Source organism: Berghia stephanieae, chromosome 1, assembly GCF_034508935.2.
Source record: "Berghia stephanieae isolate SIO BIC M18660-M18661 chromosome 1, UCSD_Bste_1.3, whole genome shotgun sequence".
Lineage (NCBI taxonomy): Eukaryota > Metazoa > Mollusca > Gastropoda > Nudibranchia > Aeolidiidae > Berghia > Berghia stephanieae.
In genome coordinates, this window is record NC_088360.1 from 19,757,667 (window position 1) to 19,769,925 (window position 12,259).

Sequence of the window (12,259 nt, forward strand, 5' to 3'; positions counted from 1 at the left end):
AGATGTATTGAAGTAAATAAAGATCTGTATATGTGTTTCATCGACTATTCAAAAGCCTTTGATAAAGTACAACACGAAAAACTATTCAAAATTCTATCATCCTTGGACATTGATGGTAAAGATTTAAGAATATTACGGAATTTGTACTGGGAACAAGAAGCAGCAATGCGTGTTGACAACGAACTAAGCAGTTTTACACCTATTAGAAGAGGAGTTAGGCAGGGGTGTGTTTTGTCTCCAGATTTATTCAACCTCTATAGTGAAATGATATTAAGAGATATCGAACATAAGAAGGGGGTGTGTATTGGAGGAAAGAATGTAACAAATCTGAGGTATGCAGATGATACGGTTCTACTGGCAGAATCTGAACATGAACTACAAGAATTACTGGATGTTGTAGTCAGGAGTAGTGAAAATATGGGACTGGAACTGAATATATCTAAAACAGAATGTATGACGGTATCTAAAAATAATAACCCACCAGCCTGTGTAATAACAAGCAGAGGACAAACAATACAACAAGTTGAATGTTTCAAATATTTAGGCTTCAATGTAACATCCAATGGAAAATCAGATTGTGAAATAAAGAAAAGAATAGGTATGGCGAAGAATGCATTCAACCAGCTGCATACAATTATGAAAAACAGGAATATTAGCATGAAAACAAAAATCAAAGTCCTGGATTGCTATGTACTGTCTGTGCTGCTATATGGTTGTGAGAGCTGGACCATAAACAAGACCATGGTTAAAAGACTGGAGGCAGTGGAAATGTGGTTTTACAGAAGAATGATGAGGGTGTCATGGATGGAAAGGAAAAGAAATGAAGAAATTTTAGAAATGGCAAACAGAAAAAGATCACTGATAACAAAAATCATCAAACGCCAAATGGAATTTTTAGGACACATTATCCGCCACTCTGGTTTGGAAATACTCGCCTTGACTGGAAAGATGAATGGAAAAAGAATAAGAGGAAGACAAAGAATAACGTATTTGAAAGGGATAAGAACTTGGACAGATGAAGCTGAGAAAGGTGGCGCTGCTTTAATAGAATTGGCAAGAGATAGATCAGCTTGGCGGAAGATGACCTCCGACGTCTGCTTCAGATATGGAACTACATGAGATGAGATGAGATATTATATATTATGTTCAGTTAATTAAGCTAATAAATCTTACATATCTTTATATCCATGAAGCCACAATAACAATGGGTTTTAATGTTAATATTGAGTAAAATGCGTTACTTCCTGCTTCAGACCGTGGCTATGTTTATAACTCAAAAACAAAGCAACGTATTTACATTTAGTAAAAAAAAAACAAAAAAACAAATTCAATCGTTGGACAGCAACAAATCATGTGATCGATGTCCAGACTGGACAAAAAAAACCTAATACAGAATCACTCCCATTGTTCTTTCCAGGTCAGTTGAACTCGTTATAGATAGTTTGCGCTTGGCTAAAAATCTCACAATATTGCCATTCGGAAATATAACGGACTAACACACAATCAGTGATTGGCTTATTCATATCAAGGACTCTTCTTTTTGTGACCAATAGATATTTCAGTTTTTGTGTCTTATTGTTTTTGTCGTTTGGGGCGGGAGAGGGGGGGGGGGGGTTGGGAATGGTTTGATTTTCAAACCCTTCGAATGGGGACAATCTATAGATTGAAGGATATTAACGTCACTCGGCTCTTTGTTATTGTTTTTAGACAGCCATTTGAATTATTAGTTCTCATTTAAATTATATCAATCAGTCTAGATACATTTAAGGTTACACTTAGGTTTGTGTATTGGTACATGTTATCCGGATGGCGCAATTTGTGAGTAGCCTACCTAAACGCATAACATCGATGTTATTTTTCCACGTGCTTGAGACATTGGTTCACAGTTTTTGAAATTTCCAACATCACAATCGGTCAGTTTGTTCACCTTGACCCATGGGTATGTTTATAACTGTCAAAAACAAAGCAACGTGTTTACATCCTTTCTTTTAAAAAACATAGCCTTGTGGAGAACATTGTATTTATTTGAGTCAATAAAAAATTGATACGGCGCACAACTCTACTGAAAGATTTGAAAAATAGAAATGTATTTTTTACAGATAGATAAACAGATAACTTGATTTCCTTTTATAATTTAAATTAAGTTTGAAAATTTGTTAAGTCAAACAGATATCATAAAAAAAATTTACCGAAGACACTAACACTTCCATGGCCACACCCTCAACTCTATCTGTCCAGTAGAGTCCCTACTTCCGTTGTGTTGATTTAGCGGTGATCAGTGATCAGTGTTGTTATGTAGTGTGTTCTCATTGCGTGTATGTTGATATGTGTGCGTGTGTGTGTGGTGTATACATGTGTGTGTGTGTGTGCTTTGGAATGTGGTTGCGGGGAAGAAAAAAAAAAAAGGGGGGGGTGGGGGGTGTCCATCAAGTAGAGAAATTCCTGAGCAAGGGGGGGGGGGGGGGTGTTTGCTAGGAACTGTCAGATTGACATTTTTCAGCAAATCGTGGCATTCATATTGTTGTAATTCACTTGATCACATGACGGTATTCAGATTTACAGAAATTTTAAACAAGTTTCACCGATTAACAACATCAACTAATATTACTGCTGATATTACTGTCGTTTTTATGCCATCGATGTGATAATTATTGCCCTGGGAAATATTTAGTTAAACGTTTCGGCAAACTGTCAATTGGTTCTGTCTAGCTTCTAGCCCGAACAAACCAAAAGTAGACAGATTCGAGGACTTGATATTATACGCGTCCGCTTCAGATTTTCATTTGACCTAACATAAGTAAAGGGGAGACATTCCGAAAGCTCCTACATCCCCAGTATTTATTCAATTTGTATTTTCACCGTTGATCTTTTGTCAGGCGTTTATTTATTCAATTTGTCATCATATAAAAGCGTTTTAAAAACTCTAGAACAAACCTTGATAGATTTGTGAAAGTTTAAAATTTCCTAATTCGACCATTGTTTTGATTCTCGGCCGCCATTTTTATTTGTGAAGTATTGAAGGTAGTGCAAAGCACTCCCAAGTAAAGCGTGGTAAAGACTTGCGACGTATTGATATTGATATCTACTGACTGATAAACTAAAATCATGCCGAATAAAGCATGGCAGCGACGACAAGCACATCGATTAAAATTTGCATCTAATCGTAATCAAGCTAATCAACAAAATGATTCTGGCAATATCGAAAGAAAATAGTTCTTTCCCCGCGAAATTGCGGGCTTTTTACTAGTTTGGTAAAAAAAAAAAAATTCAATCTTTGGAAAACAACAAATCATGTGATCGATGTCCAGACTGGACAAAAAAACTTAATACAGAATCACTCCCATTGTTTTTTCCAGGTCAGTTGAACTCGTTATAGATAGTATTCTTGGCTAAGAAGCTCACAACAATGCCATCCGGAAATATAACGGACTAACACACAAACTGTGTGTAACCTTAAATGTTTATATTCTGGTTAATACAGTTTAGTGAGAATTACTCATAAACGCGGATGGAAAAAAGCAATAACAAAGACGAGAATGACGTCATCTTCGTTCTATCTATAGTGCTCACAGTGTTGGACACGATCAAGGGACAGAATTTATGACAAACACATCTCCTGATATAAGTTATTACTAATTTACTATATACTATTTTATGATACGGTGACAGAACCGTTAGTCAAGAGCATTCTTCCTTCTTCTTTTTTTAAGTAATCAAGCCCAGGTTACAATTTTGAACAATGTTGCAATTGGTGTTTTAATTCTGTCCTTTCCAGACATTCGCCATGGCTCTTGTCCTTCTCTCTGACAAGATCAACTCCCTCTATAAGGTCGGTGTGATATATATATATATATATATATATATATATATATATATATATATATATATATATCTACATATATATATATATATATATATATATATATATATATATTATACTAAATAGCAATGTATAATGATATATATTCGAAAATAATATTCTGCCACACAATAAAGAAAAACCCATTTTTTGACAATGATTTTGGCTAATAAACTATATAATTCACAGATCAATCCATAAAAATGAATATATATATATATATATATATATATATATATATATATATATATATCTTCCCCTCTCCATGTGTAACGTGTAATGATATCAAGTTTACAATAACAATTTGTGATTTGTGACGTCAGATAATAAAAAGTTAGATTTCACTATAATTCTTTTTTTTTTTATCAAGATAGTAGCATTTGAGTATTTTTGAAAATGTCTATTATTCAGAGATAAGGAAATCATAATCGAATCGATTGAGGGGTAGAATAAGAGATTTTTCTTACACTCTTGCGTCTTGGAATTCGAACTTTGTCCCACCGCGCACTATCCAAGATCGTGCAGCAATTGGGAACACGTCGGGAATAGCCTACGATTCAACAGTCGTAACGTCACTTCCCTCGTAATGACGCATGGTAACTTAGTAACTGGCTCTAAACTATCGGAACAATGGCGGACGCCCTTATGAAATACTTCTCCGACGAGCATAAAAGCGTATCCAGAGGGGAAAAAAACATTATAAATCTGATCATGTTTTGACTTTTACACATTTTGATCACAAGACATATGAAAAGTTCTAGCCAGCAAGAAGAATAAAAAGTACAGATTTTCTTTATTTAGAACCACATTGCCGCCGTTGCTGTGCGACGTGACATCAGACGATTGAATCCAATTCCAAAAATGCGAAGGCGTAAGAATTGTATACGATGTCTCAATCTTTGCGTTGAATAAGGTGTATTGATTTCGGCTTTAGTTACAGATTGGTTATCATTTTTTTTTCAGGAAACCCATTATCAAAATAATATAGATATTTATACAAACATCAGTTCACAATCATGCTAGGCGCGCATATGTGATCAATCGCCTCAAAACGGTATTATGTCGGGGGGAATTAAAGGCCAATAATTTAAACTTAAAATAGTCCAGTAATTGAAATTTTAGTCTTTTGCAGCTTAAAAAAATTTTGCTCAATAATTTGAATACGTTTTGGAATTGTTTCATACTCTGGATTCAATGTTCTGCTCTTCTAGTTCACCAGATATAATAACGTTTTGACACGCTATATCACATATTATTATCTATCTGTTATGAGTGACACAGGGGGGTCGCAATAGTTCAGTTGGTAGAGCATTGTCTTCACTCGCAAAGGGACAGAAATCGATCCCGGGTGCAGTCGAAAAATATTTTCTGAACCCCCTGTCCACCCAGCAGTGATTGGGCAGCTGGGTCTGTAAGATCTGACGGAAAGTAGTTTACGATAGACTAGTGTCCTATCCAAAGGATAGCAAACAATTGCTATAGTCCGCTTCACGCTATAGAATTCGTGGCTCTGAAGGACTACTTTTATATTTTAAAAATATTTTTTAATGAGCTTTATATAGCGCAATATCCACTAAATGTGCTCAAAGCGCTTCACAAGGGGTCCCTGGTCAACAGCAACATTTAACATGTAGGACGGGACATGACGCCTGTCAGGCGATATTACCATTTTTCGGACAAAGACAACGCTGTAAACGACCAGGTACTCATTTTACACCTGAGTAGGGCGAGAGAATGTGAGTAAAGAGCCTTTTCCAAGGACTCAACTATGCGCCGAGCGCGAGGCTCGAACCCAAGACCTTCCGATCCGAAAGCGAGTATCATACCACTCGACCACACAGCCGCACGAGTGACACGATCCACTTTTAGATTCAAATGATACGTGGATAGCCATTAAAACATTTTCAGGCATGTGGGGTAAAATTAACCAAATTTAAATTTGACCTATCGCCTCAAAACGCCATTTTGTCGGGATGTATCACGTGCTTAAAATCGGATTTATAACTACAAATCATATGGAACTTGCGATTAATTTCACTTCATCATAATGAGAGAGAAAACCACTACTATTTGCATTTGAACAAAAATAAAATAAATAATAAAAAATAAAAATCCCTTTATTCATCCCCAAGGGGAAATTTGTCTTTAGGGTCTATTCCAAGGGAAGACTGGAATAACCCAGGCGTCAGCCGTAGAGCAGCGCCGCAAAGTGAGCTAGAGCGAGGTGTCTTGCTCAAGGCCACACAACGCAGCGGCGAATGATTGAACTCGGTACCTTTCGGGTAGGAAGCAAAGACTGTACCACTGAGCCACACTGTCCCTTAAAATGTAGTATTTCTCTTCAATGTATTTCTAAATTCAGTTTTCGGAGTCTGGTTAGTCCCCATTTAATACCGTTTTGATGCTGTGGGTCACATGTTAGTCGTTGTACTATTTTCTCACATATTGATTCGCATGTTCTGTCTTAAAAACATAAACAGGCTTTACCAGAAGAATGGCCGCTGATTACGCTAGGGGGCGCCTTGTGTCTTGTGACCACGCGTTACGTCATATACGTGGTCAGATGCCGACAAGTCAAGTCCGTCATTCAGCAGAGAAAGACAAGGTCATTGGAAGGAATACAGAGGTTGCAAGACAAGCTTGTCCTTGAAGACGTAAGAATTCCCAAGAGAAAGAATTACAATTAACCCTCTCCTTACCAACTATAGGAAAATCGTCACATTCGTTACGATACAACCAACATTTTTATTATTCAAATTTCTCTTGTAAATCATACAATTTTTTTATATGAACAGTGTTTTGTAGAGCATGTTTTGTTAAAGAAATTATGTATCGCAAGAACTTGCTGCTATTGTGTTTGAGTGATAAAAATATATATTTTTGTGTTAGTTGGGTGCGACGTTTTGGGGAAAATCCTGAAATGGCTGGTAAGTAGAGGGTTAAAATTTGTGTATCTTTATATTGTTGTTCCCAGAGCTCTTTGGTTAATTTGTTTGTCGACTTGTTTGTTTGCTTGCGTGTTTTTCTTTGTTTTCTTTGTTTGTTTGTTTTTTTCCTTTGTGTGTTTTATGTATGTTTTTGTTTTCTTATTCTTTTTTTTTTTTTTGGGGGGGGGGGCTTTTTTGTATCCTTTTGTCTCTTTGGGGGGGAGGAGGTAGTTTTGTTTTGTTTTGTTCTGTTTTTCGTTTTTTTAATTTGTTTGTTTTGGGGGGAGAGGTTGAGAGGGGAAAGGAGGTGAGAGAGAAAGAATGATTCATGTATTTTTTGTCAATTTGTATCATAAGATTTAGAGTTAAGTTTTTAAGTTATAATTAGAAGAATAAATTCTAAATTCATAAAGTGCATAAACGCAATATTTCATATTGAAAGAGCACACGAGTAAAAACTGCAGTCACTTTCCGATTTTTTAGTAGGTGGGGAACAGATTTGATTCATATTCAAAGAATATTATATCAGTTAGTATTTTTAGGTAATATTATTTTTAAAGAAAAAATTCTGAATCTTAAGTTTTTCCTTTTTTAAAAAAATAAAAACTTGGCTCTGCCGTTTCTTCATATCAAACCGTTTTAGTTTTGTATTCCGTGTGTTAAAAAAATGAACTGTTATATTGAGCAATATCCATCAAAAGTGCTCAAAGGGCTTTACAAGGGGTCCCTGGCCAGCCGCAACACTTAACACGTAGGATGAGACATGACGCGTGTTAGGCGATATTACAATTGTCTGACATAGGCGACGCTGTTAACGGCCAGGTACTCATTTTTACACCTGAGTACGGTGAGAGAATGTTAGTAAAGAGCCTTCTCCAAGGACTCAACTATGCGCCGAGCGAGGCTCGAACCCAGAACCTTCCGATCCGAAAGCGAATGTCATACCACTAGACCACAGCCGCACGTGTGTGGCATCCACTTCACTCCGAAATATTATTATGTTGTAGCATTTTGACGCGATAGGTTACATATGTACATGTCGGATGGCATCGTTTGAAAAAAAAATCGCTCTCATGGACAAAATAAATTCTTGTTTCAATTTTATCCCAGATAAATGGCGGGATTACCGATCTTTCCTTTGAGGAGCTCCAGACAAGTCTTCAAGACGGGCGGCTCACAGCTGCAGACGTCCTCAAAGCCTACCAAGCAGCGGTCAGTAGTCAGTCCATACACCAGTAACAATTAACTCACTCAATCCTAGAGACTTTTGTACTTTTCAAAATTTGAAAAAAATATATTAAAAATGAGCATGTGGATAAATGGTTTTATTCAACTACCATAAACATGTATAAATGAAAAAAACATTAGCTTTGATACTACGCCTATAATTTGTTTCAGAAAAATGTAATAAATAGGCATGGGGTAAAAGTAATCCGGGTAAACAACGGATATAGTCGGTGTTAGGGTTGAATGAGTTAATTAACGATTTTATAAACTGTTTAAAATACGGATCGGCCTCAATTTGACCAGTTAACTTATCGTACTTTGGAAAAACGCGTATTTAAAAAGTTGGCCAGAAAACTCGTCCTTCAAATATCGATCGATTTAAATAACCCTCATCTTGGCAAAAACTCTCAAACCTGGGAATTTAATAAAGTCTCAGGTTTGAGAAATTTTAATTAGATGAAGGTCATTTAAATCGATCGATATTCAAAGGACGAGTTTTCTGACCATTTTTTTAAATACCAGTTGTTTTTTTTTCCAAAGTACGGTACGGCAGCCAACTGGCCAACATGTGGTTTTGTCCATTTTCGTATGTTGACAATAAAACTGATCGCATCTGGACCTATAAATCCTGTAACCGAGTTCAAGAATGACATAAAAAGTGATGGTTGGGAGTAGATTTTTCCAGGTGAAAATTGAATTCATGGATTTTGTTTTAGTGTTCTTTTGCAGATTGCCATATTTTATTTGAATATTTTTTAACAAACAGAGCCATCGGTTCAGCGCGCTTCACGTTGTTTTATTTACTTCCCCTGAAAGCATGTGAAAATGTCCATACAATCAGAAATCAAACTTTTATAGGAATTTACTACTAGTTACATCATTTAATTTAATTGTTATTTTTGATGGAATTTTATAATGTAGTAAACCCTACTAATTTTATTGCCTAAATTTCAGGAGAGAGAAAAGTATGGTATTATAATGGATTAAAATGTTTTATTTTTATTTTGTCTCCAGGCTCTTTGTGTAAATGACATCACTAACGCCATCACAGATGTTATTCCATCAGCAGAGGTAACAACAACAAAAAAAGAGTGTGCTTCGCACTTGTCATAAATCAGAATTGAATATTGCATGGAGTGTTTATGAATCAGTGTCAGAAATTTGGTACGTCACAAGACGAACCCTAATCACATGGTTAACCCATCTTTAACTTATAGCACTAGAATCCTCTAAGACTTATAGTTTGACGTCATTTTTTAGGTTTGTGTAGCTTCCGGTGAGTTGTAAATAGAGTTCATTGGTTGAACTAATGAATACAACTTACGATTTGTTTTCTTTTGTGACCAACTTTCAACGTCATATTTTTGGTCCGTGTCAGGCTATAAGTTTACGATGGCTACGATCGTAGCCATCGTTAAGTTATAGCCTGACACTGAAACCCAAAAAGACTGGCATTTTGACGTCATTATTTGGTTTTTGCACCGCCTAATGAGTTGTTGTTAGTAGTGCTCATGGAAACAAGTAGTCCCATTGGTTGAACTATTGAATACAACTTACAATTTGTTTTCTTTTGTGGCCAAAGACTGGCATTTTAACGTTATTTTTTGGTCAGTGTCAGGCTAAAAGTCTACGATGGCTACAGTTAATCACGCCCTTTGTGGCAATGACATCACCAACGTCATCATTGATTCATCAGCTAAGGTAAAAAAAAGAATAGTTTGCATATATCACTTACCTGTCTTATATCGAGTTTGATTATTGTGAGGGGTGCTTTTGGGACAGGGCCAGAAAATATAGGTACTCTCACTCACTCATTCCCATGATCGGACGGTCGCCAGGGGGGACTTGCGAAATGCAGCCTTCACAACACGGTGCCACACGACATGTCGGTTGTTGACTTTGTCTGTCAGATCATACAGCGTCAGTCCTGTCGATTCCTTAATGTTATCCAATCTTATAATTGTGTATTGTATAATTGTGTCATGGTGTAGCTCATCTTCTTTGTCAAATAAAAAATGAGTGGAACATGGAAATCACAACGAATTCCAATTTACTGTAGAAGTCCCAAGTTGATTACGCTATCGAAAGAGTTTGGAATTATGAATATAATTAAATTATAATAATAATAATAATAATAATAATAATAATAATAATAATAATATATAATATATAATAATAATAATAATAATAATAATAATAATAATAATAATAATAATAATAATAATAATATAATAATAATAATAATATATACTTTATTCATCCAAAAAAATGGAAATTCGTTTACAGACGTGGCATGCATAAAATGCATTAAATAATTAAATTCAGATATTTCATTATTGAGGTCTAGTTGTTTTGTGTTACGGCGCATCAATATATTTACAATTATTATCATTAATTAGTTTAATTAATTTGCTTGTCTTTGTTCGGGGTGTGCCTTTGTTTTTGTTTGTTTTCTTTCTATTTTTTGTTCTTGATATATTTTATTGGGGTTTTTTTTTTGTTTGTTTGTTTGTTTTGTTTTGTTTTTTGTTGTTTTTTTTTTTTGTTTTTTTTTTGTTGTTGTTGTTTTTTGCTTTGTTTTGTTTTGTGTGTTTGTTCGTTTGTTTAATTGGGGGGAGGGATCTTTTTTCTTATTTCGTTTTTTTTTTTTTTTTTGGGTAATATTTAAGATTTTGAATTAGTTTTAGAGAATGATTATTATCTTTTGTTTTTTTGGTTTTGTTTTGTTTTGGGGGTGGGGGGGGGTTATGTTTGTTCGTTTGTTTGTTTGGGGGGAGGTTCTTTTTTCTTTTTTCTTTTTTTCCTTTTTTTTTCTTTTTTTTTTATCATTGCAATAGTGTGACCATTATCTCACATATAAATTAGTTTACATAGTTTGGAAGACATATCTTAATACCGTCTAAAATTCTATGGTTCATACAGCATAAACAATCAAAGAACAACAATCCAAAGAAACTTTAGATATTATAATTTTAAATAAGTGAGTTATACCCCTTGTATTTAAACTATTGTTATAATCACTTACTTTTAGGTGATATAAAGATTTACTTCTCGTATTATGTCGAGAGGAACAAGACTTTGAACAATGAAATCCTAATCAGGTTTATGATAATACAGTTTCATTGAGAAGAATGAATTGTAATTTCTCAAACTGTAAAAGTCTAATCATTATAGTTTTAACACCAAGGGATATAACTCATTAATAAGAAAATATACCTCGTTTCTTTGGATTACGGTTCTTTGATTGTTTCTGTTGCTGGGGCAAGACGTACGACGATTAAAGGTAGATCTGCCTCGTACTGCGAAAACTTCGTAGAAATACGCATTTTTGGATCCAGCTACACAGCTGCATGGGTCTCTTTGACTCAATAAATACTGTTGAAAAGGAAATTTTAGCTCCTAAGAACCTAATTTCAGGACTTCGGAACATTTTTGAACCATGATGGTTTAAAATTGTTTATTTCTTAAATTATATAAAGTGAATTATTTCCTTCGATAAACCAACGGTTCTTACTTTTGTCATTGGCTTAATATCTAGCCTATCAATGTGATGACTCAAAGTTGTCTGAAGAGGTACTGGTGTGTGAATCTTCTTTCTACAGGCATTGGCTACAACCTTAGATAACAAGACTTTCGGTGAAAGGGGACCGCTCCACGGTGTACCAATAAGTGTGAAAGAATCTGTTGGTCTAAAGGTTTGTGGAACTCTCTCTCTCTCTCTCTCTCTCTCTCTCTCTCTCTCTCTCTCTCTCTCTCTCTTTCTCTCTCTCTCTCGCTCTCTCTCTCTCTCTTTCTTTCTTTCTTTCTTTCTCTCTCTCTCTCTCTCTCTCTCTCTCTCTCTCTCTCTCTCTCTCTCTCTCTCTCTCTCTCTCTCTCTCTCTCTCTCTTACTACATAAAATTTGCTCAATGGACGTCAATTTTTCCGTCTCCTCATTCATTAATACGCATTGATTTGGTTGTAAAGTGTCCTTCGACCCTTGTGATGCTTTAATCCATGTGATTTGTCCTCTCAATGGGAGCGATCTATATTCATGTTTTCGTCCAACCAGGTCATCAATCACATGATTAGTTTCTGTCCAACAATTGGATATTTTTTAACAAATGGAAACACGCTGCTTTGTTTACAAAAGTTATAAGCATACTCATGTGTCAAGCTGAACAAAATAACCAATCGTGATGTTAGATGTTTCAAAAGCTGTGAACACTTTTCACTATGTAGGTCACTTTGAACACATTTTGCAATGT

General features: G+C 35.3%; 1 protein-coding gene across 1 annotated transcript in view; it reads left to right on the forward strand.

Moving 5' to 3' along the window:
• The first annotated feature begins 3,779 nt into the window (after positions 1 to 3,779).
• LOC144963512 (vitamin D3 hydroxylase-associated protein-like) overlaps positions 3,780 to 12,259 on the forward strand; it is a 26,367-nt gene continuing 17,887 nt past the window's right edge. Inside the window, exons 1-5 of the mRNA XM_078897586.1 lie at positions 3,780 to 3,829; positions 6,340 to 6,513; positions 7,897 to 7,998; positions 9,028 to 9,084; positions 11,616 to 11,708. Of these exons, the coding sequence (XP_078753712.1) occupies positions 3,785 to 3,829; positions 6,340 to 6,513; positions 7,897 to 7,998; positions 9,028 to 9,084; positions 11,616 to 11,708 (471 nt within the window). The 5' untranslated portion in view covers positions 3,780 to 3,784. The remainder of the gene's footprint in view (positions 3,830 to 6,339; positions 6,514 to 7,896; positions 7,999 to 9,027; positions 9,085 to 11,615; positions 11,709 to 12,259) is intronic.